At 56.2% G+C, this 27,563-nt stretch overlaps 2 protein-coding genes and 1 long non-coding RNA gene across 3 annotated transcripts; 1 reads left to right on the top strand and 2 right to left on the bottom strand.

The window, feature by feature from the left end:
* Positions 1-13,564: 13,564 nt before the first annotated feature.
* On the bottom strand, positions 13,565-16,500 carry SNAI1 (snail family transcriptional repressor 1). Its single transcript, XM_064465188.1, has 3 exons — positions 16,377-16,500; positions 15,276-15,779; positions 13,565-13,997 (listed from the first exon to the last, which is right to left on the bottom strand). Exons 1-3 carry the CDS (start codon positions 16,453-16,455, stop codon positions 13,816-13,818), a joined length of 765 nt encoding a protein of 254 aa, XP_064321258.1. The 5' UTR covers positions 16,456-16,500; the 3' UTR covers positions 13,565-13,815.
* A 52-nt stretch (positions 16,501-16,552) lies between these two features.
* LOC135315682 (uncharacterized) lies at positions 16,553-22,797 on the top strand. Its single transcript, XR_010375156.1, has 2 exons — positions 16,553-20,031; positions 20,218-22,797. It is a non-coding gene; the product is annotated as an uncharacterized LOC135315682 (long non-coding RNA).
* RNF114 (ring finger protein 114) lies at positions 20,803-26,856 on the bottom strand. Its single transcript, XM_064465190.1, has 6 exons — positions 26,677-26,856; positions 25,999-26,149; positions 24,802-24,908; positions 24,043-24,157; positions 23,020-23,127; positions 20,803-22,796 (listed from the first exon to the last, which is right to left on the bottom strand). The coding sequence occupies exons 1-6, from the start codon at positions 26,808-26,810 to the stop codon at positions 22,731-22,733; spliced, it is 681 nt and encodes a 226-aa protein (XP_064321260.1). The 5' UTR covers positions 26,811-26,856; the 3' UTR covers positions 20,803-22,730.
* Positions 26,857-27,563: the final 707 nt, after the last annotated feature.

Here is a 27,563-nt window from a genome sequence, read left to right as displayed (position 1 = left end):
GGCAGGACAGGGGAAGGGCCAGCTTGGCACGGATGGGCAATGCAGGGAGACGGCTCTGCTGGCCAAAAAGGTGCTTTTTCGGGCCGTTAGACCCAGCAAGGTGCACCCACGGGGGGTGACACTGATGCCGGAGCTGGGCGCAGCAGGATGCGCAGCACTGGCGCTGGTTGGACCTCGCCTCCGCTGCCCGTCACGGGCGGTACGAGGCCGTGGTCGGGGCTGATTCAGCCAGGGCGAGGCGATGCCGGCGGGCGCCCGCTCTCCAGGTGAGCAGGGGCGGCCCCGTGGGCTTTGCTGCCTTTGCTGCCGCCCAGGTTTGTCCTCGTCGCAGCCCGGGGGGTGGCTCGCAGCAGCCCCGGCACCTCGGGGGGTCCGCTCTCTCCTCGGGGTTCCTGCACCCAGCTGGTGCCCCAGCCCGGGTACAAGCCCGGCTCGGTGCAGGGTCTGCCACGGCAGCCCCGCTCCCCGGGAGCCGCACCGTGGGGGACCCGAGCTCCCGGCAGCCGTGGCCCCCTCACCCGCCAGGTCACCTGCTGGGGCTGAGCCATGCCGGCAGGCTCTGGGGAGGCAGGGAGCCAGTCCCGGTTGTGGTGGAGACACTGGAAACTTTGACCAGGCATTTTGTCTCGTGTCATCAATTAAAGGTGAGGCACTCGCTGGCTGGGCAGGATAATGAATGATGGTTTTAAGTACAACTGGAAAAACAATAAAATACTCTATTAGGGTGACACAGCTGTGAACAATGAACATTAAACAACTTCACGGCTAGTGGAGCTGCCGCAGCAACACTTAGGGCTGGAGCTTGATGGATTCCTGTTTGGAGTGCGCCTCGCAAAGCGACTCTCCATCCACTCCAGGCGTGGCGGGCTGGGAACTGCTCTCTCCTTCTCCTGCTTAAAAATACGTCCACATAAAATGCACTTTAAGAATCCCTTAAGGTTCATTAATGTCACAAGCAGGGGAGGAGAAAAGAGTTGGAAGGCCTTGAAGTACATGTCGGAAACACTCCAGAGAAAACTGTAAATGCTGCTGGGATGAACTGCAGGCTCTGGAGGATCAGTCGCACTGGAAGACTATTTATTTTCCAGTCTATTTTAAACACTGGACTGTTTCAGATAAGAGTTGCCTGTGGTGGCAGACAGGATCGTGGGACTGGTGTGCAGGAACTCATGCCAGATTCATTTCTGGGGAGTATTTCCTCCCTGCCTTGATAAATCTGTCTTGTCTGCTGCACCAGGTTACTTCCTTTGGAGTTCTCTCTCCTTATTATTACTTATTAAAATTGCCTGCAAATAGCACTTGGGCTTCATGCAACATCCTGTACGAACAATTCATCCTTCTCATTATCTCGAAGCTGACAATTCCCACCAGGGCCAGAGAGGGTGGGTGGAAAAATGCCTTGAGAAGAAACAGAAATGGCCATGCCTTATTGCGAGGCTGGAGAAACCACAATGGGGAGACTGGAGGGGGCAGGAGATAAGTGTATTCTTTCCCCCTTCAGAGACAAAACCATGAAAGGGAAGAAAATTAGAAGAAATGAAGCCGGCAATGCCGATGAGCATTCTCCCTCGCCTGCTGGCACGGGGTCCTGGGCTGGTGTTCGGAGGGGTCAGCCAGCCCCCTTCGACCTGACCTTGCAAACTCCCCCCCCTTTGCCTAGATCTTATCTAGAAAATCACTCTCAGGTTACACAGCTTGTTCAGTGCCGGGCTTTTAACTCCTCGGACAGTGACTGCAGATGGCAAACCCGCATCTTCCCTCTGCACCTCCCAACACGGCCATGCAGGAGAGGTCCGGCCGGGGTCACCAGCCCCTGGACTTTGAAACTTTGCTGCATCCCTTCCTGCAGGGAAGAGATACGGTGTTTCTGTGACCCGGGGCCGCGTGGAGGGGGACGGTCTGGGGACTCGAGCTGCTGGCTGGAGACGGACGCTTGTTCCTCCAAGCAGGATGCAAATGGCATTAGTGCTAGGGATGCTGCACTGGAGCTGCGCCGAGGCTGGCTCTCCTCGCTCTCCCGGCCTCCACAGGGCTTCATCCCCTGCAGCGCAAGGCATTAGGGTGCAGCTCCCCAGCCCTTGTCTCACACAGTCCTCTCGGCCTGATGGAGCCAAAAAGTTCAGCTTAGCTCCTGCAAGTGCAGAGCGTTGCCATCAGGGAAGCTGCACTTGTGTGTGAGACCATTTCCACCCTGAGCATCACTCACTGGGGATGCAGAAGCATCTCCCCTGGCTCCATCCTGCCAGCCCTCCCAGCCCGGGCTGCCTCCAGTCCCTCCGCCAGCCCCCAGCCCGAGCTGTCCCTGCCCAAAGCAGCCTCTGCTCCAGCGTGTGCCCTCCGTCCCGCCGGGCCCGGGCACCACAGCCCTGCCCGGAGGACGGCGCTGCCCGGCGCATGTGTGCTTAATCACAGAGCATCTGCTTCCCATTGCGGCCGCCCAGGGCAGGTTTCCCCTCGCTGCCTCCTGCGAGGGTGCTAATTTTATATACGTGGGCTGCCTTCAGCACAGCCGCAGGGATAGCTGCAGGGCTGGGCGGCAGCACGGGGGGATCGAGGGCTCTGCCGTGGGCAGGGGGAGCAGGGTGGAGGGGGCCAAGGCAGTGCAGAGGAGGAGAGGCTCTTCTTCCCACTGGGGCTACGGGGAAGATGGAAGCAAGTCTCAGAGACGCTTGGCCTGGCCCGGCAGCATGGAGGGGTGCCAGGAGCTATTTTGAGAAGCCTCGCTCGTGGTAACATCCCGAGCCCAGGGTAACGCTAGCCCGGTACCACTGGCACAGGCTGCCCCATCCAAAAGCTGGAGGCTTTTGCAGGACAATCCTGCTCCGTGATGGGCAGCCCCAGCACCAGGCAGGCAGGCATCTTAACTAGGAGCTCCCAGCCACAGCTCGTAGAAATGGCAAATGCTGCTGGCACCAAACGACAGATAACTCCTCCAGACATTTTGGAGAAGCCTCTGGAAAACAGCCTCTTCCAAGGAGCTCAATTTTGGCTTTCTAAATTGAGGGTCCCCAAATTACTTTTGGAAGCATTAGCCATTATTATTGTCCTTCTTTCTGTCTAATCACAGTGTTTTCCCCGACACTCAGTGATAATAGGCGTCCAAACGCTTCATGTCCCCAGGAGGGGCCACAGACTGTCACCCTCTCCAGCTCCCACACTGTGGTGGTCACCACGACTGTGCCAAGTGCTGCCAGCACGCTCCATCCACAGGCAAGCACAGGCGATGCTGAGCAAGAGGAGACCTGGCAGCACCTTAGCGAGGGGCAGGGGAGCGCTGCAAGCCCAGGCACCGGGGCAGCTGGTGCGGGAGCTTGGTGCCGAGGGTCTGCAGACCTGTGATGGGGTGGGGATAACCCCGTCCCTGCAGCCGGGCATTGCTGACAGCAGCGCGTCGCCCTCTGAGAGCACTTTGGGCTGTGCAAGGGAAACCTCAGAGCGCTTTGATCTGCACTGAGGCTCCTTGATGTAAAGCAGGGACTGGGTGAAGGCGGCTGCGGGATGACGGCCACCTCTCCCGGCCGTGGAGGGACGGGGCTGGCTGCCCCAGCAGCACCGAGCAGCAAGGCAGCGCTGCCCTCGCCAGCGGGGCCCGAGGGAGGACCCGAAATGCATGTGCATGACCGGGCAGGCTGGGCTACGCAGGGATCAAAGGTCCCGGTGTCGTCTGCTTTGCATCCACCTCTGCCCTCCTTCGCAGAGCCGCCGAGGGCCATGGCAGACCTTTGCGATGTGGGGTTGGGGCCAGATCCTGCTTGGCAGCGCACCCCAGGGAGCCTAGCTGCAGGCTGACAGACCTTGCAGTGTCTGCACCCCATGTAATGGGGGAAAATGGGTCATGGGAAGCAAAGCAACCAAGCCTGGCGCCGCTGAGAAAGCTCGAGTCGCTGCCTTAGCTAGAATGAGACCATGCTGGCAAGGTCCCACGCAGCCCGACAGCAAATGGGGCCCTTGCAAAGAGTCCTTCACAGTGCACTGGAGATCCTCCCCCAGCATTGCACCCACAGGGCAGTTTAAATACCTGCCCGCAGCAGTTCCCAGGGTTAACAACCAGCCCTCTTCTCCATCCTCCACCGACAGCCAGCTAAACCCTGTGTGAAAACACACCCAGCAAGCATATGTGCAAGCTCTGTCTGCAAACCCAGTCAGCTTCGGGCACTGCAAACCACCCCTGGAGAAAGTTTTCGTACCAGAGCAGCGCCCCGTGCGCGAGGCAGGCGGGCCACCCCGCTGCTCGGGGTGGGGCTGCGTGCTGCGAATGAGAGCATCTTTGTGCGGCGCCTCTGACTGGTGTGGTGCATATGGTCCCTATTTATTTGACTTCTTTGCTGCTGGATCCCTTTCAGAATAGTTTTCTGCAATTACTTTAAGTTTCCCCAGTGCAGATTGGGAGTGAAACTTGTGCTTCGGGAGATAAACTGCAGACCGTTTGGCATCAAGGGAAGCTGTTAATTTGCCAGCAGCAAAGACAGAGGGAAAATTAAAATGAAGAGAGATAATTCATTCCCATTGCAGCTTGGTTTTGAAAGAAAAGAGGGGCTGCAGGCTGGAGAGACACGCCTAGAGCTGGTTATTAATGGCTCAGCGCTGAGGGCAGGCCAGCAGAGAGAACCCTGCAGCCAGCTGAGCCCCGACCCGCAGGTATGCAGGGCCAGCGGGTCCTGGGCCTCCCCGTGGGGCTGCCAGTGAGGGTGCCCTGGGAGGGTGCTGGTCCTGGTGCCCATTCTCGTGCCTTGCCTTGTCTGCTGGGCACACCTGCTCCCCACCGCCAGGCTCAGGGGGCCTCTTACGGCTGCAGCTGTGGTATGATGTTCCCCACTGTGCATGGAAAAGAGTGCATGTGGAGATGATGTGCCTCAACCGAGGATGCAGCTTCAGTGTCGGAGCTGGGATGCGATACCTGCACCTGCTCAGCTGTCTCCTGCCCTCACTCGGTGCCATGAGGTGGTTTTGCAGTCGAGGCTTCTGCTGCAGTGGGGAAACACCTCCAGGTGCCCAGGAGCGCAGGCTCGGGGCTTGGCGCATGGGGCTCACGGCGGGGACCGTGCTCAGCACGCCCCTGCCATGCTGCGTTGGCCGGCCAGGAGGATGCTCCCAGGGAGGATGCTCAGAGGGTGACAAGGGGGGGGCTGGGGGTGCCCCAGCTGTGGCCAGGTGTGAGTGGCTCCTTGGCACGCGTGTGTGCCCCGGCCCTTCTCTGCTCTTCCGCTTACTGATGTTATCCTCCAGCCGTGAGCTGGAGCACGCCGGGAAAAGCTTTCTGCATCTGCCTCGCCTGCGCTCGCAGCCTCCCCCACACTCCCTCCCACCTTTATTTATGGGACAGCTATTTCCTTTCGGGGAGAAGCAGCCAGTATTACGAAATGGCAAAAGGGTTTGAATGAAAACAAGGTGTTTGCTGAAATCGTGGAAGATTTGGACTTTCCTGTAGTCAACAGTGTGTTACCCCCCAGATTTCCCTTCCCAGGGCTGCCCTTCAGCCAGCGAGGACCGCAGTCCCTGTGCCTCATGCCTGTGCCAGCTGCTGTTCCGGCATGGTGCTGCCCGGCCATTCCTGGGATGCTCTGAAGACTGTTTGAGGGAAACCAGTTGCCATCTACCACGGCGTCTGCATTTAAAAACTGGTCTTTGGGTCCTCGCCTGAGTCACAAGTAGTAATAATTATTAATTTTTCCAGCAAATGGGGACCCCACATCGCTGCTCTCTAGCCCAGTGGAAGTGACGATGCAAGGTTATTGATGTAAAGTGAGGTTTTGGGGGAAAATTTGGGTGATATTGATCACAGACAGCAGCTGCTGTAACCAGGGCAGCAAACTTTCCTACCCCGGTACCTCTTTTGACCTAAAATAACTTCTGTGCTTAGGCTGTATCTTTCCGAAGTCTGAGCAATGGTTATTTTTTTATGGAGGAGGGAAAACGCCCAAGCCCAGCTCCTCCTGCGGCAGCGTGGCGTGAAGGGGGTGTCTGGCCGACGGACGCCCCGGGGAAGGAGGACAAGGGGTGGGCGAGGTGCCTGCGGGCTGGTGTCCCGCTGGGGGCTGCGGCAGGATGAGGCCCCAGGCACCAGATGTGCAGCAGCCTCACACGGGGCCATAGCTGAGGATGCTATGGCCATTGTGGTGGGGGGATCTGGGGGACAAGGTCCCTTGGGGGTGCAAGAGCCCACAGGCTTTGAAGACGAGGGGGTGGCCAGGACATGAGGAACACTTCCCAGCCCCACGGTGCTACCCCAGCGGGGCATGTCTGCACCGGCTGGGAGCTCCCTGCCCCTCCGGTTTGCTCTATCACTGCCTCGAATGGAAGCAGACACCTTTATTTATAGAGGAAGGGCTCCGTTTCGCTTCCTGCCCCTCTCACCGGCGAGTCACCGGCGGGGCGGGGGCAGCTCCCGTGCCGTCTGTTGGCCTCTCGGTCCCACCGCCCGTGCTGACATCCTTTCCTGACACACATCGGTTTCCTGCGCGTGGTTCTCGCTCCACTTCCTACCCCACTTCAGTTTCCACTGAGCATTGCATGTCACAGAGCGGGGGGGGAATTAAAAAAAAATTTTAAAAAAATTAAAAAAGGGGCTTTTTGGCTTTTATTTCTGCCCCCACTGTAGACCGAGGCAAGGTGCAGGCTGGGCAGGTGGTGCGCATCTCCACAGCCGGCCCAGCGAGAGCATCCGTGGCACCGGCTCACCCGTTGCATCTGGCCAGGCGAGGTGTCATGTCCCCAGCTGCGGTTGCCTATGGTTTGACACCAAAACTCTTTTGCTCTCTGGTTAACAGCCTGATTTCTGAGGTTGCTGAGAAGGGCAGGTGCTCTGCACCCCTGCACATCCCCGAGCTGCCGGGGCTGGGTGCTGCTGCCCTCATCTCGGTTTTAGGGTGGCGGGGGGCTGCCCCAGCGGTGGGATGCTCCCCCCGCCCGCCGTGGGGCCACTCTCCAAACCCACTTTCTGCCTCTTTGGGAAAGCGGGAAAAGCGATCAATGGCTGCAGCCCTGTCTTTAGAAAGTGGATTAGGGCCAGTGAATAGGAACTGTCTCTCTAATGAAGTGCTATAACCAACAGGCTAATTGAGTAATGACATAATGCAGGCCCTTTAAGCTCTTTATAACAGGCCATGACTCTGTGCCACGACATGCCGCCACTTCCTCGCCGTGCCCCACTCTGCCTCCAGTGCATCGCTGGCAAAGGAGGCTTAATGTGCAGCACCGTCCGCCCCGGAGCGGCCACAGACAAAGTGTCGCCAGCATAACCCTGCGTGGAAAATGCGGAGGTGGAGGGGAACCCGGATTAATTAGCTCAGGAGACGCCAATCTCCTCGCATGTGAAATGTGAGCCTTTTTATTGAGAAAAGTAAAACAGGCCTCGCATTGCTTTCAGGGAGCACAGTAAAACAGAAGGTGATCCATAAATATGTATGTTATGCTGGATTTAAAATACTTTCTGATGATTTTCTAGGCAGATCTCCAACAAGTTACTGCACAGCATTGCTGTTGTAAAGCCATCAGTGCAGGCTGGTAACTCTTGCACTTCTTATTGTGGGGAGGACACAGGTCGCTGCTGCGCTCGCACTTGTGTCCCTTGTGCCAAACTGTTCATCCTCAGGTGAAGAAAAGCATAACAGTTTTATGGCTTTCATTTTTAACCCGCTACGGTGAGCGGAGGGGGCTGCGAAGTGCTTGGGGCTCTGGCAAGGGTGTCTCTGCAGAGGGACTCTGTGGCCGCTCCTGGCTGTTTGCTCAGCGTTGCCCACCTGCCTGCACTGGCCCGGGGACAGAGACCCGCTCCCACCCCACACGAGCCTGTGCCCGCCAGGGGGGCCACGCCAGCGGCCCCCGAACCTTTCCCCATCATCAGGACCGGCGGAGAGCGAAAGAGGAAAACCAACCGTTTAACCCACAACAGTCCTGGGCTTGTCCGTCCCTCTGCGGTCTCCCAGACCCCTGCGAGCGGGCACTGCCCGTCTGCCCGTCGGCCGCGGCCGCTGCCACGACATTTGTGACGTAAATCGTTGGAGGGTGAGGCAGCCCCGCGAAGGAGTTTCTCCACCCTGCAGGGTGAGCAGAGCTGCCCCACGCACTCGGGGCGAGGAGTTTGTGCTCGCTTCGCCCAGGAGAAAGCTGTCCTCCACCGGGAGGATTTACAGCCTGATTTTTGAGCCAGCGAGGCACGTGCTCACGCCGCTTTGGCAGGGGGCTGATGCTTTGCCGGGGCAGGCATCGCCCCTCGCCCCGCCGGCGTGGGGGAGGCATGCAGGGACTCGCAGGCAGCGTGGCCGAGGAGAGCCGATGCCCTCAGAAAGGTGGGTGCAGCCAGCGGCAAGACCACGGTGATGCCGGTGATGCTGCAAGCCAAACCTCCTGTATCTGCAGGGAGAAGTTATCTTTATTTTAAACCTTCGGCCTTGCTCCCCTTCCCCAGGTCTCCCGGGCTCCCTCTCCCCACATTTGCTGTGCTCCTTATCTCCATGGGAAGGCTCGCACCTCCCCAGCCCCACGCTATCAGTTCATCATCCGATTAAAGATTGATTTGAGATTATGGCTCGTGTCAATAGCCCAGAGCCAGAAAAACAATAGCTACACCTGCAGCTTGTTTGTGAATCCCCTCTCCTTATGGCGAGCTGTTAATGGACGGAGGCTTTCACCAGGACTGCCTGTTGACAGGGGCTCGCTGAGCCCGCGCCGGCACCTGCTGCCCGTCTTGCCCAGCCGAGGAGAACCGCACACACCTTCCAAGGCCTCCGTCAGTCCCAGGTATCTCCAGTGGGAGACTGCCTCTGCTGATCGCCCCCACGAGCCGTCCCGGCTTCTGCCGCGAAGGCCCGGCCATTCCCTACCCCCAAATCAGAAACAGCCGTCCAGCGACTGACTTCAGTAACGGGCCTTTCCCTGGATCCTGCCTGGTTTCTGTTTGTTTATTCAGCTTTTTCTAGGTAAGGTAAGAGCCAAAAGAAGAATTAGGTTGCTACACTTTGCAGGGGCTGAGCTTTGGCTGCCTTCTCCTGGGGCTGCATGCTTGGATGCTGGAAACTCTCCTCCGGAGGCTGCCAGGGATCCAGGAGATCACAAAGAGAACATTTCTATCAGACAGTTTTTCAGTGACAGGGGAAGAAAGTGGAAATTTTTTTTCCTTCCTCCTGCCCTGAAGGTGGGGGGAGGTGTTTTGGGAGGCAGTGGCAGGGCTGTCCTCCACCCCTCGCAAGCTCGCTGGCCCGAGGTGAGCTCTGCAGGGAGCCCCCAGCTCCGCTAAGCGTGAGGTGGGCTTGGAGTGTTCCTTGTGTTTAAACACTTCCCAGCCCTTCTTCTTTTTCCCTCATTCCTTTTCCCAATGCCCAGATGCCCCATGGGGTGTTTGCCAAGGACTTTGGTGCAGAGTGGCCCCAGAGCAGCCCTTTACTCTTGCTGCACCAGGGCCAGGCATCTTGGCATCCATCCCCAAGGGACACAGGGAGAGAAACGGGTGCAAAAGGCTGTTTTGGGAACTGCAGCCCCCAAATCACCAAGCAGATAAAGCTTAGCCTCTGCAAAGGAGACTGTAATCCACCCACTTCCCTTCCCATCCTCCCTGGGATGCTCCGGATGCCCGCAGAGACAGGATGATTTCAAACAGCAGCGTGGAAGCCTTAAAGCCCATTTTAACCCAGTATCTCTGCGTAGGTCTGCCCCAGCTCTCTGCCCAGGAGGGGTCCCACAGCAGGGTGGGTTTCCGAACACCCATAATTCTGCATCAGGTCAGGAAGGGGGGAAAAAATAGTCCTCTCTGGGAAGAAAAGGCACTTTGTGGTTTCCCCAGAGCCTTTGAAAGGGCTCCAGGAGCCGAGGGGACGTACGTGCTTGTTTAAAGGTCCCATGGAGGTCCGTGGAAATTAAATGGCGGAGTTCAAACGCTCGATGCCGTGGCCGTGCCGCCGCCTGGGGAGCGCGGCAGCCCGGAGCCGGCACAGCCCGCACCCCGGCACCACGGCCCCTGCCAGCGGGGCCCCCCTGCTACCTGCCGGGTGCTTGATTGAATCCCGGCTTTTACGAGCGCTGACACCGTAATCTGTTACAGATGGTCTCACAAGGTGGTCACCAAATGGTTCCTCCCGTTAATCGCCGGCTGCCCCTTCCCTGCCACCCCCACCGCCAAAACTGCAGCCTGCGCTACCTGGATGAAACAGGCGGGCTGCAGGCAGCGGCTTTACGGTGTGTTTAGTTCCTGTGGCTTTAAAACAGAGAAGAAAAAACAGGGGTAAAAAAATAAAACTGCTGAGGTTTTGCCATGAACCCCCTGGCTTCACTGTGCAGCACTCGTTGCCTGGGCAAGCACAGGGGAGCAAGGACCGGGGACCACAGCACTGCTGCCGGCTGCCTTTGCTTCCAGGGATGCTGCTCTGGGAGGTTTCCTTCCGAAAATGAAATGGAAAAGCAATTACAACTCATCCTCAGGCCCAGCTCCTGGGTGCAGGTCCCCATCACAGAGCCCCAAAGGTGCAGAGGGGCAGAGAAAGGACAGAAGGCATTCCCCACGTACGCGGCAGGTTTGAGCTGGACGTAAGGGCGTCCTCATCGTGGGCCCCAGCCCTCTGCTCGCCCCAACAGCCCTCAGTGCAGAAATAAGAAATATTTTTAGGAAAATGAGCAGCCGGTCAGAAGAGGAGGGATCTGGGCCACGTCCATCACCCTGCGAAGGGCAGCAGCTGGTCCAGACCTGGGGAGGTCAGAGGCACTCCCCCAAGCTGCCAGACAGCATCTGAGCGGCCGTGGGTCCCCAGGGCACAGTGTGCTCCCTGTCCGAGCAGCCTCAGGTCCCAGGGGTGCAGGGTGCTTGGGCCGGGAAGGGAGCAGACTGCAGCAGCAGCCCAAGTGCCAGTGGGCTGTGCTTTTGTGATTCAGAGCAGGCAGCGTTTCTGCAGTGTTTTAAGTCTGCATTTGTGTTTGAATGCCAGTGGGATTTGTCAGTCGGAGCCTAGGCTGTCCTCCACCCGTTCTATACCTTCTCTCTAAAAGCCTTGCATCCCAGCCAGGGTCTGGAGGAAGCCAGGAACACAACTGAGAGTAGGAAAGATTGCTAAGGAGGAGGTTTCTCACAACTCTCGCTGCCTGCCTATCCAATATTAGTCAAAGCCCATTGAGAGAGAGCTGGCAGGGCTCCCCAGTGGGTGCCAGTGCAGGGATGAAGCAACAGCCTGAATGGCACGGGAAAGGGTCCCCATCCGAACCGATGACAGCTGCGACACGCGTGGGTGGGGGTAAGGCACAGCCCACGCGGTGCGGTTGGATGCACGCTGCAGGTCCCTAACGCTCAGCAGTAACTGAGGGCTCTCGGATGTCAGAGCCACAAAGCCAACACCAACCGGGGCTGGCGGGACACCCCGCGCCGCCTCCCCGGCAAGCCGGGCTCAGCGGCCTCTGCTCCCTGCTTACCCACTCCTCGACCCTCCTTTCCAGCTCCTGCAGGTGGTCCGTTCTCAAAATCGGTCTTTTTTTAACTATTTAGCTGCTTTTGCAGCTCCAGGATTTTATGGATGGAAAGCTGAAAGTAATTAGTGCCCCTCCCCCGCTTCCTGTTGGGAAAAGGAAGAAAAAAGCACACACAAGAGCAAACCCAAAACTTCCTGCCCTGCTTAATAATCAAGTAATGAGTCCAACTCGGCTGGGAAAGTCAGTTTATACTGGGCAAGCTCTTAATTAAAGAAGGGCCGAGCAGCAGCTTTGCTGACTTTTACAGCCACACACATCTTCCTGCTCCGTAACAGCCCCTGGGAGAGGCGCAGGGAGCCGGACGCCGGCGGGGTGGAGGGGAGACGAGTGCTGGGGCCGTGCATGCTTTTATTCCCTGGTTAAAAGCAATGTCCTGGAGATGGCACTGAGGAAATGCTGGGGGTGGAGGACAAAATCCCAGCCCCTGGGGGAGGCAGGTGGCAAGAACCACGCTGTCCCTGAAGCACCCCAAATGCAGAGGCAGCTGGGAAGGTGCAAGGCAGGTGGTTTGGGGCATAAGGAGTGTTTCTTTGTGGAAATCCTAGATGCAGGTACCGGGGTTGTGCTGACCACCTGCCCCTCCAGGCACACGGGGGACAGCCCTACCTGCGCTTGCTGACGGGCTCTGCGGTGACAAGAGGATGTGTCACCTCCACTGCCACACCACCCACACGGGGTCACCTACCCTGAGGCTCGGCTCACCGAGGCGCCTCGTGCTCCAGCCATGCCCGGGGAGGCTCAGGAGCCTGCCGAGAGCCAGAGGCAGCCCCACCACCCCAGTGGGGCCATCCCCCAGGCCACAGCATGGACCTGCTCGCCACGGCGGGCTGGGGGACACGGCCAGGCTACAGGTGCTCCATTAGCCCCATGGGGAGAAGCCAGCACCCACGCAGGCAGGCTGGGAGGGACAGGGCAAGTCCTCTCCCACACAGAGCCAGGGAGACCCACTGCACCCCCAGCAGCCAGAGCCCCCAGCCTGCATCACCGCACAGCTGCCCCTTCCCCAGCCTTTTGGCAGGAACTGACTCAGCCTGCCTCTTCCTCCCCTGAGAGGCAACTGCTCTGCAGGCCCCCTTGTGCGAACGCCGCTTGCCCTTCACCTGCAGCCGGAGGCCAGGAGTGCACGGCGGGAGCAGGAGAGCTGAGCTCAGCACCCCCAGCCAGCCCAGCTTCCCGGTCCCACAGCGCTGCCCACCCACACCCGCGGCTACATAGTCACCCTAAGCACCCACAAAACCCTATTATAAATTAACCATTTTATTGAATATCAATAAACTGCATATAATTATATAAAAAGTTTCATCAGTACAAAATTGTGGCACAAAAATATAAATACCAGTGTACCTTTGAAATGTAAACATCCTCTTTGTAATGATTCCATGAAAACAATGTCCAAAGAAAGATGCATTCAGGAGGCACCTGTCAATACCCATAAATAGGGCTTTTGGCACACACCTGTCGATGGGCAGCCTTGGGACAGGCCACCATTGTATCGGCTGACAAGTGCCTGCTATTAGTCACAGTTCTCTTGAAAAGCAGTTGTTAAGAGTCATATTAACAGGTGCTTGAGTGCATAGCTGCTCTGTAAACAGGGTTGGTGTTTGAAATGGCTACCCATGCCTTTTATGGACACTGTTAATCTCGCAGGCATTGCAAATTGTCATTGTGCTGGGAAGAAGCAGCTGCTTCACAACTACTGGGATACTGTATTATTGCATAGTTACACCTTCTACAGGCGGCGTATATACACTCAGGGCAGGGGGGTAACATTTTGTCCTTCATTAAAAAAATATTGGTTCTTAAAAGTTACCAAGTGGTTACGGTAAAAAAAAAAAACAAACGACGAAACAAACAAAACAACCCAACGCAAAACCACAAAAAAACCCCAACCCCCCCAAGCTACACGGTGGCAATGTCCGATACCGGCGGCGGGGCCAGGGTGCAGGTCCCACCCTGAAGGTGCCGAGTGCCCCTGGCAAGCGGGGGGCACCTGCTGAGGGGCTGCGGCGGGCCCCGCCACCCACGCTTCGCCCCGCCACCCACGCTTCGCCCCGCCACCCACGCTTCGCCCCGCCACCCACGCTTCGCCCCGCCACCCACGCTTCGCCCCGCAGCCCACGCTTCGCCCCGCAGCCCAGCCCTGCGCCCCGCAGCCCAGCCCTGCGCCCTCAGACGCCGGCGCGGGAGGAGGGTCAGGCCTTCGCATTGCACAGGAGGCACCGAACGAGGAGTGTGAGGGTCTCAAGGGCCGGAGCAGCTCTGTCCGGCCCGGTGCACACTGCGGTGGCGACGGAGGAAACTAACTCCTACAGAAACTAGTTATAACATAGGTATTTGTGCGGTGAGAGGCCTGGGGGAGCAGAGTCCTCAGCGAGAGCCGGAGCAGCCCGTCTCTTGGTGCTTGTGGAGCAGCGACATACGGGAGAAAGTCCGGGAGCAGGTTTTGCATTGGTACTTCTTTACATCTGAATGGGTCTGCAGGTGGGCGCGGAGATTAGAGCGGTCAGCAAAGGCCCGGTTGCAGTGTGTACAGGAAAAGGGCTTTTCACCTATGGGACAAAGAGAAACACTCCCAATTAACCAGTGCATCAACACATGGGGAATATCAAAGAAGGAGCCATTCATTAGCCAAAGTTTGTGAAGAGCACAGTGAAAAGAAGTGCTGGCTGTTATTGTTCGGAGGGAAAGCGGGGAGAGGTATGTACAGCATTCACTTCGAGAAAGCCGTGGACTTGGGAATTTCCTACTCCCAGAAAAAAAACCTCTCCTATGAGCCACGGAAAATTAATGCTGGAAACATCTGCAAGCTGCAAGGCAGTTGCACATACAAACGAAGACACGATATTCATCTCCTGCCTGGAGCCAAGTGAACCGTTTGCGGAGAGGCAGGAAAGCCAAGCGCTATGTGTTAATTATATCATAGCAGGCAGCGGCTGAAAGGCGCCAGCGCCAGGGTGAGTATAGCTATTTCCTCCGCCGAACCCCGCGCTCCCCCTTCTCCCGCCCGGCTCGCATTGAAAAGCCTGGCCAGGGCGAATTCCTCCCAGAAAGACTCTTTTGGAGGAAACAAATGCGTATGCTCAATTTGGAAAGCACAATTAAGTCTTCCCGGCTTCCTTCAGCCATCATCTTTAGTACGTTAAGAGGGTGTGAAATCAGTGCCAAGTAACAATCACACTATCCCCGCAGCCCCACAAAGGATGCTCAGGGGATGCATTGTAGGGCGGCGGTGGCAGCAGGGCGGGCTGCAGCTGCGGCGCCCGGACCCGCACCAACAGGTGCGGGGGGTGGCCGGCCCCGCGCCCCCAGCACCTGCCCGCGGGCCTCGCCGAGCCTCGCTGCGGTGCGTGTGGGCAGCGGGCGTGCTCGGAGCCGAGCTCACCGCTGCTGCGGGGGGCTGCGGGCTGGAGGCCGCGGTGGTGGGCAGCCGTGCCTGGGGCGCTGCCCTGGCTGGGGAGCCCAGCCGGGAGCCCTCGGGGTGGGCCGGGAGGGATGCTTCGGGCAGAGGGAGCGCTCCGGCAGCCTCATAGCCCCCACGCATGAAAGTGAGCAGAAGCACGCGCCGTCGCAGCGCGGCTGGCGGGCTGGCTCGCAGGCAGGCGCGGCACTAACAGGCAGCGGCACAGATTTACGAGCCGAGCCTTGACCCCGCGCTCAGTTCCAGCCGAGAGGATATTTAAAGGACATTTTAGAGAGATGTGCCAAGGGGGTTTGGGAAGCCCTTATCTTCCCAGATAACACCTGGCGTGCCGATTCGCTGAGGGCCGCGGAGCCGGGAAGCGGGGGCCGATAAGGGAGGGAGGGAGAGGGGCGAGAGCCGCCGTTACCGGTGTGCGTCCGGATGTGGCCCTGCAGCAGCCAGGGCCGGGAGAAGGCCTTGCCACACATCTTGCAGACGCAGGGCAGCGTGTGGCTCCGGATATGCATCTTGAGAGCCCCCAGGCTCACGTACTCCTTCTCGCAGTACTTGCAGCTGAAGGATTTCCTGGCCTGGGCGTCGCAGTGCAATTGCTTGTGCTTGGAGAGCCCGGCGAAGGTGGAGTAAGCCTTGGCACACTGGGCGCAGCGGAAACGCTCGGCGGTGGCGGGGGCTGAGGCTGGGCTGGGGGGGCCCGAGCTCTTGCCTTCATCCTCCTCGCTGGAGAGCGCCGTCAGGTCCAGGGCAGGGGCCGTGCTGCCCGCCGCCTCGCTGCCCGGGCCGCCCGGGAAGAGGCTGGAGAGCAGCCCCGCGTCCCACACCAGCGGCGGGTAGTAGGCACCGGGGCCCAGCACCTCGGGCGGGGGGATGACGGGCAGCGGGCACGTCTCGTACAGCAGCGGGGCGGCCAGCACTGCGGGAGGGGGCAGCGCTCAGCGGCAGCCCGAAGCTCCCCGTGGGCCCCGACCCACTCCCGTGGGGTTCCGCACCCCAGGGAAGCGGGGTGCCCAGCCCACCCACGGGGGGCTCCGCACCGCCCCCGGGGCGATAGGACCCGACCCCAGGCCGTCCCCCATGGGAGCCCCGCGCCCCACCCTGGAGCCGGAGGAGCAAAGGGACCCCAGCCCACCCCAGGGTAACGGGGACTCCGCCCCACGGGTGTTCGGCGCCGCTGCCCGCCCTGCTACGAGGGATGGGACAAAGGGGACCCCGCACCCCTGCCCACCCCCGTGATGGGGAGTTCCCCGCGCACCCGTGCCCACCCCACGGGGGAGCCCCGGGCACCTCCAACCCACCCCGAGGTACCAGGGGGCGGCTCCACAGCCCGGGACGCGGGGGACCCCGCGCCCCATCTCACCCGAGATGCACGGAATTAAGGAAAAAACCGCACCCCTGCAAAACGTCAGTCACCCACCCGCTCGCGCGTGGGGACGTGGGGAGCCCCCGCACCGCCCCGCCGGGCGCCCCACGTGCGTGGCCCATCCCGCCCCGCCGCGCCCCGTCCACGCACCGGCCTGGCTCTCCAGCTCGCTGTAGTTGGGCTTCTTGCTGGCCGAGAAGTGCTTCTTCACCAGGAAGGAGCGCGGCATCTTGCAGCCCCGGTGCCGCCGCCCGCCGCGGGGCCGCCGCGCCGCCGCGCCCGCTAATATGGGCCCGGGGCCGGGGGGGGCGGTGCGGGGGCGGGGAGGGCGGTGCGGGGCCGTCCCCGGGCCCCGGAGCCAATGGGCCGGGCCGGGCGGGGCGGGCGCCCCGCAGGTGCCGGCCCCACGCAACCGGGTGGGGGGCTGAGCCGTGGGGATCGTCCACGGGGCTGCGCTGCCGGGGGGCGACTGCTGCTGCTGATGGAGGGGAGCGGGGCGAGGAGCCGTGCGAGGGACCCACGGGCGCAGCGCCGGGGCTGGGGGAAGGCGCAGTGCCGGGAGAGCGACCCCCGCGCCCCACACGCATGGCTGCCTCCCACCCGCCCCGGGGATCGCGGGTGCGGGTCAAGCGGTGCGGGACACAGCCCGGCGCGGGGAGTGCGCCTCGCCGCAGGTTGTTAATCGTCGGGTGAGAGGCCAAGCCTTGCGGAGGGGCGGGTGGGTCCAGCTCAGCCCTCGCTGGCTCCCTCCCCCAGGCAGGGGTCAGGGGCACCTGCCCGGACATGCTTCTCCCTTCTGCTGGGCAGGTTTCAGGCAGTGCAGCCTCCCTTGGCAAGCTGCCCTCTGCTTTTCTTCCCTCCTGCCTTCCCCTGGCCCCTCCGCGGGCATGGCAGCGTGGCTCAAACATCCCCAGCGAGGCGCAGGCTGCCGTTGGCTTTCTGCTCCCCAGGGGAAGGTGCCCAGGCCTTGCTGGCAGGTGCTGGGGGGGCAGTGAGCAGAGCCGGAGCGGTCCCCCTTGGCCTGGCAGTTAAAAAGCCCATCCCAAGCTTCCAGCTCGCCCCATCCCTCCAGCTCGCGTGGGGATTTCCCCGCTGGAAGGGTTCAGGGCACGGGTCCAGCCACCTGCTGCAGGAGCCACGCTCAGCTCCGGGCCAAGGCAGCTGCGGGAGGAGGAGGAGGAGGAACGGGACCTGCTGGGAATGCCTCCTTGCTCCCGGCCAGTGCCCGGCCCTGCCACTCCATAAAGGGTCCGTGGAGCTGGGCCACTCATGACTACTGCTCCGCCAGCCCCTGCTGACCATGTGTTACTGTTTAGCCACAACCCACATGAAATGCAGAAGTGGGGAGCAAAGCTTTCCACTAGCACGGCTGCAGCGCAGGGGCCTGAGCTCAATGTCAGCCTTTGCTCAGGGCAGGAACAGCTTTGAAATCTCGTCCTGCCAGCCGCACACAGCCCTGCGGAGGCAAGACGCATTGGCAAACTCTGCCCTGCAGCCACATGCTCTGGAGCTGGAGCCATCCCTCCTTTGCTGCAGAACTGCCCATGGCTTTCAGCAGGTGTTTGTCTGCACAGCTCTGGATCAGCCTGAAGTCCAGGGGAAAATGTTCTCCCGAAAGGCCTTGGGGGATGCAAATCCTCCCCATTTCTCATGGGAGTCCTGAGGTGCAGCACCCCGTGGTGCAGGGGGCAGCAGCCTGGGCGCTGCAGCAGGTGCCTCCCCCGGTGCCTCGCCAGTGCCCCCCACGCTCTTCCACCTGCCACGGATGTGGTTTTGCTGGGGACACTTGTACGAGGAACCCAGCTAGGTGGTTTTCTTTCAAGAAGCAAAGCCTGTTCCTCTGTTCTTTCTGAAATGCTAATAATCAGATCTGTTCCAACCACTGCGCGTGGAAAAAAATTGCATGTGCTAGAGGAAAAATCGAGATCACGGGAGAGAGTGAGCTGACCTGCCCGTGCCTGTGAGCCAGCAAGCTATGGGACAGGGAGCAGGAGACCAGAGGGGAAGCTCTGCAATGATTCACAGGCTGGAAATGGCAGTGGTTTCTCAGCCATCCCACCCCGCAGCAGAGCACCGGGCTCTGGCAGCTGCTGAGCCTCGGGGTGGTCAGAGCCGCCGTGGCACAGCTCCAGTCCCAGACCCACATGGACTGGCCCAAGCAGCGCGCAGGCACACGCTAACCACCTCCAGAGCAGCAAATCTGGTGCAAATCCTGCTTTTTACCTTCTTTGGCCCCACGGCTCCATGAAGCATCTCACATTCGCTGCTGCAGAGCAAAGCTCCTGCCGCCAAGGGAGGCTGCAGTGGGCGAAGGGAAGCTCAGGCATGAGGCGTGGGGATGGGCTGGGCACCCTCACTGCGGCACCTGGGAAGCTCCAGGAGACCCGCCGCAGGCCCCTGAGCCCAGTGGAGGAGGACGGGGACGAGCAGAGGGCCGGGAGGTGCGAGCCCCGTTCTCTCCAAAATGCAAGACCTCCCTCTGCTGTCGGCGCACGCCGCGCCGGCCACCGCTTCGGGGGCCGCAGCGCCCAGGGTGGGTGCCTTCCCCTACGCTCGGGTCACCGAAGGGAACCTCACTGCGTGGGGGCACTGAAACAGCTCCCGGAGACTCCGCTGTGTTATTTTTTTTAAAGCCCAGTGTCTGAGAACTAGGTAAAGACAGGGCAACTTTGAGAAGAACGAGAAGAGAGACCCAAGCCTGTAGGGATCTCACTTATTTTCACTAAGGGCTGAGCGTTTTCTGGAGTTTGGGGGGAAGGAGTGGGAAGGAAAAGGAAGTTTCCATAGTGGTTCAACAGTCCTCGTTTGGATCACCTGGAGAATAACATAGTCTACCCATAAAAAATGAGTTGCTTTTGAAGAATGAAGCACAGACCGATGCAAGCGTGACATGAAGCTCTGCATTAGAAAAACAAACAAAAACCCACCCCCAAAGCAGGCAAATGCCCTGTTGTCATTTTTAGTACATTTAAACCAAAGAAAAGCTTTAGGACTGTGAGCACGTCCCTCATTTGCTTTCCTGTGACTTGACATAGCCTTGGTATTGCGTGGAAGGTTCACCCTTATGCTGGTTTTACCAGTGACCACCCAGCCCCGCTGGCCAAAGGCCGCGAAGCATTTGCTGTTCCTTTGTCAATCAGGTGACATGAGGACCATTAACGCTTTATTGTAGATGGGATCCTCTACAAGATCTCATCCCCCCAGCGTGAGGAGACCAGGGGGATCTGTTGCTGCAATTCCAGATGAAGCGATGCCTTTGTGTTAGGGAATTAATGCTGACGACAATTTGTCAGACCTGTTAAGGTCAGGCTTTGACTGCAGATGGATTAATTTAAAAAAATAGCTCAACTGCAAGCTTGTCTCCTCCCATCCTGTGCCTCTCCCTCTGCACTGACTCCCTGTGCCAGACACGGGGAATTTCACAGGTCCGAGGTGGCCCGATTGCGTTATCGCCAACAATGGGCACTTGCGATTTGCTGGGGCTGCAGGATCAGCTGCTGACGAGGCGAGAGCAGCTCTGGCGAGTACTTCGAGTACTTCGCTCTTCTGCAGTAACACTCCACTGGACTGAGAAGCCCAGACAAGCTCCTTCTATAGTATGGCTTTTTTTTTTCATCAGGAGTTTCTGCACGCAAATGAGGTGCATCAAGGCCACGCACAGAACACACCCGCCTCTCAACAGAACGTCTTTTTAAATCGACCACCGAACATCAGTAAGACACACCACAGCACGTGTAAGCACGTTTGTATTTGTTAAGTTGAAGAAATCAGCAGCATAGAGACACACAGCCCTTCAGCAGCTGGGGTAAGTGAAGCCTATGGCTAGGTTCATCCCCCAGCAGTGCTATGGATGCTCATCACAGCATGAATTCTGCCGTTACCGAGCTAGCAGGTGCCAGGACGTTGCTTCTTACTCATACACTAAGGTAAGCAAAGCTAAAGCAGAACTTGCATCCATTTTGCAGTCAATATTTTTGGTCTGTACCTTCAGGGAAATAATTCCTGAGTAATATATTGGCGCAAACCAAACCCAAGCTGTGCAGCGAGGAAGGGCTCTGCACACCCGCCGCAGGGTCGCTCAGGGCGTCGCTGTGAGCCGGCCTCGCCTCCTCGTTCGGAGCCACCTCCACTGAGGACACCGCACGGACCCGAGCGCCACAAACCTGGCAGCCAGAGCTAAAGCTGTGGGAGCTGTAAAGATTTCAACACGAGCCCTGCTGGACGCTCATGCTTTCTCGAGTTGACAAGGTGCTCCAGGGGGGTGTTTCATGGCTTACAGTATTCCCATGCAGGACTGCAGCTGCGCTATTCCGGCCAGCTCCAGCAGAACGGGCTCTGAACGTCATCTGAACTATTCTTCATAGCCCGCATGCTCCACTGTTAGACAGATTGTAAAAAAAGTTGCAACTAATCAGTACAAAATATTTAACGGAAGCTGAAGGCGGGAGCCTCTGCGTTTCTCCGCGTCTGCTGTGCTCCCCGCAGCGCTGCGCAGCCGCCAAGAAGGGTTTTTGGGGAGGCGCTGAAATGAAACGTACCGACCCCAGGGAAGAAATGACAAGAGCGAACACAAAGGTAGGATTTTATAAATTAAATGACCTTTATTTGTAACCTATCTTCAAAAGTCAAAAACATGACAAAGTAATTGCTCGGAAGCTTCTAACCGCTCCTTAAACGTTTTATCAGAATTGCATGGAAGTGCACTTGGAATAGTAGCAGAAATCCAGATTCCAGTCACTGGGTACCACCAAACCAGCCAGAGCCCAGAAATCCCCATCCAACCGCGAGCACACGGTAATCTCTTTGCAGATCAAGCATTAGAAATAACCAACCCCAAACGTGGTTATTTTTCCACAGTAACACGGTTTTATTTTTCCGCCCCCAAGGCTGAGCTTCCAGTCACCAAGCAGACGCCTAAGGATGACTCTATACTAGCCCAAACCAAGTTGGGGAAAGCATACTAAAGCCAAGTTCAACTTAAATCTGTTAGGGGGTCTGGCTGGACGCAAAGTTTAATCAAGAGGTTTGAGCGGGGCGCGGTTCGTTGTTTTAAGGGTAAGGCTATGCTGCAGTCTGCAGAACATGATGATATTATGTTTACTGGTCAAATAAATTAATTAGTACTCAATTCTGTGGTGGTGCAGGTCCACTGCTCCAATTACACATGCTTAAATTAGACTAGACATCTCAACACTACCATGATTTACAAGTTCAGGTCAGGCGTCTCCAATTCTTCTCAGCATCCTGACTGTGCTGTTAATGTTAAACTGAAGAGGAATCTCTACAGCAGAACTGTAGACTTGAGTACGAGTGTCCTTTGCCCAGGTACTGGAATTGCCACCCGGCTTTCTGGGGTATGTTTTACTTTTTCTTTGAAAGCCCTACCTGCACACTATACAAGTAATATTATATGGAAAACAATCCAAGTACAGCTTCAGCTAATTGAGCAACGTTTAAATGCAGAACGGGAATTCAAAATACCTGTTAAAATCTGTAATGCAGGAAGGTAGTGCTATGCGAGTGCTATGGATTATTGGTAAGTTTTGTCACCAGCTTGCCTTGAGAGGTGGAAAAACCAGAAATATATACAAAAATTTTAGTTTAAATAGAAAGCGGAGGTATTGAAAAAAACCTTCTGAATTTCCCTATCAGCATAAGGCTTAAAATCCCTAGAAAACCAGTTTCAAAACCATCAATTTAATCATAAAGCCAGCAAATATGGTTAATATTTGCTAAAGATAGTTCAAAAAAATTATGCATTTTAACTAAGACCAACATTTAAGTTTCTTTTCTAGGCTAGAAATTATGGCCAAAGTATGGAAGAAAGTAACAGTCATGCATAGAACTAAAATATTTTGAAGTAGTTGCTTACACAGGTGCAAAGATTTGCTAGGGAAGTTTGTAGTTTGAAGGCCCATACTGAAGATGTCTTCCATATAGCTGAGGCTGCGTGTAAGAATTTAAACACTGGGAAACATTATGAAGTCACCGGCATCGTAAGTCGCTTTCAATGAGAGCTGGTCTGACAACTGCAGTTAGCACCTAGAGGTCTCACTAAAGGAAAAGAGAGCTACAAATACGCCTCTCATACTATCGTTTAAGATATGTAAATGAGATAGGGAAGGGATATTTATTAACTCATTCAGGCCATTCCATTTGGAATGGTTTTGTTTTCAGACGGTCAGATGAACACAGCAGCGAAAGAAACTGAGAAACAGGCATAGGTAAAGGAAAACAGATTCGTCTCCTCCATGTTGACTTACAATGAAGCTTTGTGTGAAGCAAGAAAATTAGGCTGATAGTGTCGAATGGCAAAGACCATGTTAACTAAAGACTGAGTGTTACAGAAATCTCAAACCAGGATTGGAAACTTGAGATAGGGATTAAAGTCTTCTGTATTTCTGGATGCCTGAGTTCATCCTGGGATGTACAGGGAGAAGTGCGAGGATGCTGGGCATTTCCCCCTCATGGAAGCTTGGTTTTACAGTTAATCTTCTAGTCGGTTCATTTATCCCGCAAAGAACGCATCAAAACCTGTGCCATCATATCGTCTTCATCAGCATCGTAATCCTACGAACAAAGGGTACAGAAATGCTTTTACTGCAACAGCCATGCTGGTTGATACAACACCAAACAACAACAGAACAACAGCTGCCTCTTCCTCTGACTTGCCAATAATCCAATTTCTCTCACGATACCATCTGCACGGATGAGATTTCACGGTAGCGGCTATGTAAAAAAGCTGGGTTTTAAGAGTCATCAGGCTGTATTCCAAGGGTGAGGAAACACATACCACAAAAGTATCGTACGAAAAGCGATGTCGTCTCTGAAGGTGCTCCATGAAGTTAGCGCTCCTGTAATTTGGATCTCCCCATGGCATTGAGGCACAAATTGGGCAAACCTTCAAGAAAAACCAAAAAAAGCCAATTAAGCCCCAACGGTTCAGTGCTTTAACGTTTACAGGAGGAAGGGCAGGACAGAGACGGCACAGAAGACTGAAGTTCGAGGTTTGTGACAATCACTATTCTATCTGCAAAGTGATGTCAATTAGTTTGCTGGGACACTTAACACAAAAGCCTCAGATAACCCTCAATAATTTTAATTCAAGCCTGAGAGCTCTGAGCTGGAATGGCTTACCCTCCTCTCTACGTGCTGAAAATCAGAACGGACTACAGCTGTTTGCTTTAGAAGATTTCAGCCTTCATTTCTCAGTGACAGAAGAGTTTCCTTGATCTCCTTTGTAAAGATCATTTTTCTCCAAGGGAAAAAAGGAAGTCCTTTTTCTAAATAATTTGGAATTCCAAATAACATTCCAGAAAAGTGAAAGTTTCAAGTTTGGTTCCATGTTTTGCAATTCCTTTCATACGAGAGGGAGTAGCAGCAGATAACGACTACTACAACGATACGCTATTTTTTGCAAGCATTTTTCCCAAAGGTTTATATCATCTTCTTGCTGGAAACAGCAGAGGAGAAAAATCAAATGCTTGACATTTTTTTGAAATTATATCTTATTAATTTCATGTTTGCTACTGTACCGTGCCTAATTAACTTTGAATGCCTGCCATTTTTCAAATACGAAAGGAGAATGTGTCCCAGCTACAACAGGGATAGAGACTAGTCACCTCCAAAAAATGTATCGAAAACCAACATCAAAATTATGTAGAAGTTAAATGCATGGAGAGCATACCCACATTTGCCTTTAACAGGAGTAACTATAAATATGTACTTAACTTCGAGAGTAAGTCTCTAATTCATTGTTTCAAAGGGATTTAAGACTAGACTTCATTGCAATTCTTGCCCCAAGACTTTTTATTACCACTTGTTTTGCATCCATGCTGTGCAACGTTTTGCAGTGTTCAACTAGTCCTTCTTGATCAAAGTTTTTCTCGCTGCAATACGGACAAGGAAAGGTAAAGCGGTTTGGGAAGTTCCTGGTTGGGGGGAGAAACGGAGGTTATTTATGATAGTAAGAAAGTTAAAAGCAAAAGCTTTAGATTTCAACACCCAAAAGTTGTCTTACCAGCTCTTAAGAGTACAAATGATTTAAAGCAATAGTCTTATTCTATGTAATTAAGACAAGCTGATTTTACTATCTCTTCTTTTTTTGTTTTTAAAACGCACAGGGTACTACCACCCAGCACGCTACAGTGCGGATGAGTGCACTGCAATCAGTTCCGACCTCCCTTCATTGTGAGTTACTACACTCGAGACAGAAAGACGGAGTTTTTACTTTAAAAATGGCTACTTTTACAGAGTACCCTGATCTTTAAGATGTCTAGTGCATGAGCTATGTAGAAAGCAGAGTAGCTTGCCTGTCAGATGCAGGACTAAGGCTTAGTTTTTAAAAATATGAAAGGATTAAAACAATTAATACCCCAACTGAGAAAAGAGGTAAAGTCTGCTTTTACTCCAAAATTCTACAGCTTTCATGAAACACCATAATGCAGTTAAATTTTTAAAGATAGAAGGACTCTTCTCAGAAGAGTCAAAATTGAGATTTTTATAATGATTAATGAGTAACAGCCCTGTTTTTGTGACAAGGACAGACAAGTGTTTCCAGAGAAGAGCTAATTACCTGGTGTTGTGAAGCGGTTCTTTAGTTACAGCTTTCACACCTTCCATGATGTAATTCTGGTACTTGGAACAAGAAGCTGCATGGCTACGCATCTTTGAGAGATACATCTGTGTGGGTGACAATCGCACAGCAAGGTTAGTTTAAACTATTTGCAGTTACCTCTACGCTTCTAAGCGGAAGCTGTAAACATGTAAAACAAAGCAGCTTTCCGCAGACAGTGTTAAAGCAGGAAAACCCAAATGCTTCAGCTGGTGAGGTCGAAAGCTTTGAGATTATAGATTAGTTAACCTGTAACTTTGCTGCATGTAATATTTTACAAATACAGCACTGTTCAGGACAGCTCACTTTTCTTAACCTCCACTCTAGTATAAAAATAAAAATGCTTCATATAAAGCTAATTTACCTGGTCACTGAGGAGACGAGACAGCGTATGGAAAATAATTTGGCTTTTACTACAGATCTCGGTGTAGACTGATTGCTAACTGTTCAGTCCCATCAATGAAAATTCAAGTTTACAATAAGGCAGTCTAATTCAAGGCACTAGAGTTTTCTGTCAGCTGGAATGAAGACAGAATGAAGACGCTACCCAGAAATAAAAAGTGACATTAACCGAACCGTTACCCTCACCTTAGTGTGTCTAATTCCTTTTCTTGTTGTTTTGCCACCTGCTAAGATATTTTCTTACACGTTCAATTAATGCTGAGAAGCCCAACTTCACAAAGAGAAAGGAAATGACAGGAAGGATACCATACAGGCATTCAGCGTGCAGGACACTGACAAACAACAAATCTATGGAATACACCATGCACATCAGACAACTTTGAATCATAACTATTTCAAATGAAGCAAATAAACGTCTGTTTAAAAGCCAAAGAGATCAATATCTAAAACCCACATCCACTGTTTTATTACATTCCTCCCACAGAGGCATGCTCAAAGAGCAACTTCAGAAGCAATATTGTACTACAATTCTAAAATCAGAGTCTTTCATTTGAAATTAACTTCCTGAAGAAGTAACAATAAAAAATTGTTGAAACAATGCCAAAATTTGGGTGCTGCCTATATAAAATACACTTATGAGAATAATCATTTTGACCTGATTCTGCAGAAAGCTTAAGAGCAAGCACTTTATTCCCCTCTAGGCAGTACGGCCAAGCAGGCACACCTCATACACTTAATTTGCAAACACTTTCATACTTTTTTATTGCAGCCATTGCAAGTGGTTTCTGTCATTTCGATTTGCTTTTCCAAGTCCAGAGCTCTGCTACCAGGCGACAGGGTACTGCGGCAGACACCACAAACCGGCTTTTTCGGCTTAAGGCATTCCTGCAGGCACGGAGTGCAAAAGCTAAGATGGGAGAGAAACAGCAGGTGGTGAGAACAGCTCTCCTGGACACGCAGCATAAATACCTGGAGCCCTTCCACGTCGCCTGCCCTAAGCGATAATGGGAGTCTCGATAAATCATATCTAATAAAACAGCAGCCTGCTCACGTTCGGGCGTGAAGGAGAGGGATTCAAGTTCGCTACCGCCAGCGTTACTAGCTTTTGGACAGTACTCCGCCCTCTCGGTTTCCACACCCTTCAAGAGAAAAAGCAACCGAAAGAAAAACAGCTTTTCCCACGCTGCTTTTCCACCCTTCCACGGAGGCCCCGGGCCGCCCGCAGACGCTGCCGAAGGCCCCTCTCCCCAGGCAGTGCAGCGTCAGCCCGCCTCCCCCAGCGGGGCCCAGCCCTGCCGCGCTCCCGGGGCGGCGGGAGGGGAGGGCTGGGGGCGGCCTCACAGCCCCGGCCCCGGCCGCCTCCCGCCACGGGCTGAACGGGCCCAAACCCCCACCGCCTCGGGCCCCCGCACCGCGCCAGTGGCAGTCGCTCACACGTGTCCGCAGGGCACGCGCACCGGGCTCTCGTACACCTCCAGGCACACCGGGCAGGTGAACCGCGACAGCGGGTCGTGCCGCCGCTCCGGGGACCGGGACGACGAACCGGGGCCGCCGCCGGCCACCGCCATCTTGCCGCCGCCGCGCTCCGCCCCGCCAGCCAACCGGGGGGCGGCCTATGCGCAGGCGCAGCACGCCGCCGTGCCGGAGACACCGCCCCCGGGGCGCGGCGCACGGAGGGGGCGCGGCGCACGGAGGGGGTGTGGCCCGACGCTGTCCCGCCCCCGGGGCGCCGGTCCCCGCCGAGGGCGGGAGGGGCCGCCGGTTACTTGCGGCCCGCGGGGGACGGCAGGAGTGCGGGCAGCTCACGGCGGGCGGACGGCTGCGCTCCGGCCGCGCTGCTCTGTGGCCCTGGGGCGGTGCCGCCTCCCGCCTCGCCCCGCGGCCGTTCTGGCTACGGCGGGGGCGGCGCGGCTCTTCCCGTTGGTTCGCGAGCCGAGGCAACACAAGAGCCATTTGTGCAAGAACAGCGATTTAACACCGGGTCTTTGTTGCCGTTGGCGCACGAACGCGTCCCGCAGAAACGAAACGGGCGCCGCGCTGCCCCGGCCCCGGCCCCGGCCCGGCGGGTGAGGGGCGGGAGGCGCCCGTGCCCAGGCCGCAGGGCTCGCGCTCCACCGCCGCCAGCCCGCATCACCCGCGCTCCCGCACGGAGCCGTGTTACCGACGGGCGGCACAGCGCAGGGTCGAGAGGCGCCCCGGGCCCGACCCGGACCCCGCGGCCTGCGGGCCCCCCGCCGCCCCCTCAGCCCGGCGGTACCCCGGAGGGTCCCGGCCCTCGCCGCCGGGCGGGCCCTGAGACGATCGCCCCGCCCCCTCGCCAC

Source organism: Phalacrocorax carbo, chromosome 14 (genome assembly GCF_963921805.1).
Source record: "Phalacrocorax carbo chromosome 14, bPhaCar2.1, whole genome shotgun sequence".
Lineage (NCBI taxonomy): Eukaryota > Metazoa > Chordata > Aves > Suliformes > Phalacrocoracidae > Phalacrocorax > Phalacrocorax carbo.
The sequence above is the reverse complement of the archived record's forward strand: the minus strand, read 5'-3'. Positions and strand labels throughout refer to the sequence as shown.

What these genes read in the sequence shown, in the direction of transcription:
- SNAI1 (XM_064465188.1), bottom strand. Translation starts at nt 16,455, where the DNA reads ATGCCGCGCTCCTTCCTGGTGAAGAAGCACTTCTCGGCCAGCAAGAAG. An exon ending in CGAGCTGGAGAGCCAGGCCG is followed by an intron (nt 15,780 to 16,376) that starts GTGCGTGGACGG and finishes CCCCTCCCGCAG; the next exon opens with TGCTGGCCGCCCCGCTGCTG. An exon ending in CCACATCCGGACGCACACCG is followed by an intron (nt 13,998 to 15,275) that starts GTAACGGCGGCT and finishes TTTGTCCCATAG; the next exon opens with GTGAAAAGCCCTTTTCCTGT.
- RNF114 (XM_064465190.1), bottom strand. Translation starts at nt 26,810, where the DNA reads ATGGCGGTGGCCGGCGGCGGCCCCGGTTCGTCGTCCCGGTCCCCGGAG. An exon ending in GCATGGATGCAAAACAAGTG is followed by an intron (nt 23,128 to 24,042) that starts GTAATAAAAAGT and finishes TTTTTCTTGAAG; the next exon opens with GTTTGCCCAATTTGTGCCTC. An exon ending in TTTCGTACGATACTTTTGTG is followed by an intron (nt 22,797 to 23,019) that starts GTATGTGTTTCC and finishes CTTTGTTCGTAG; the next exon opens with GATTACGATGCTGATGAAGA.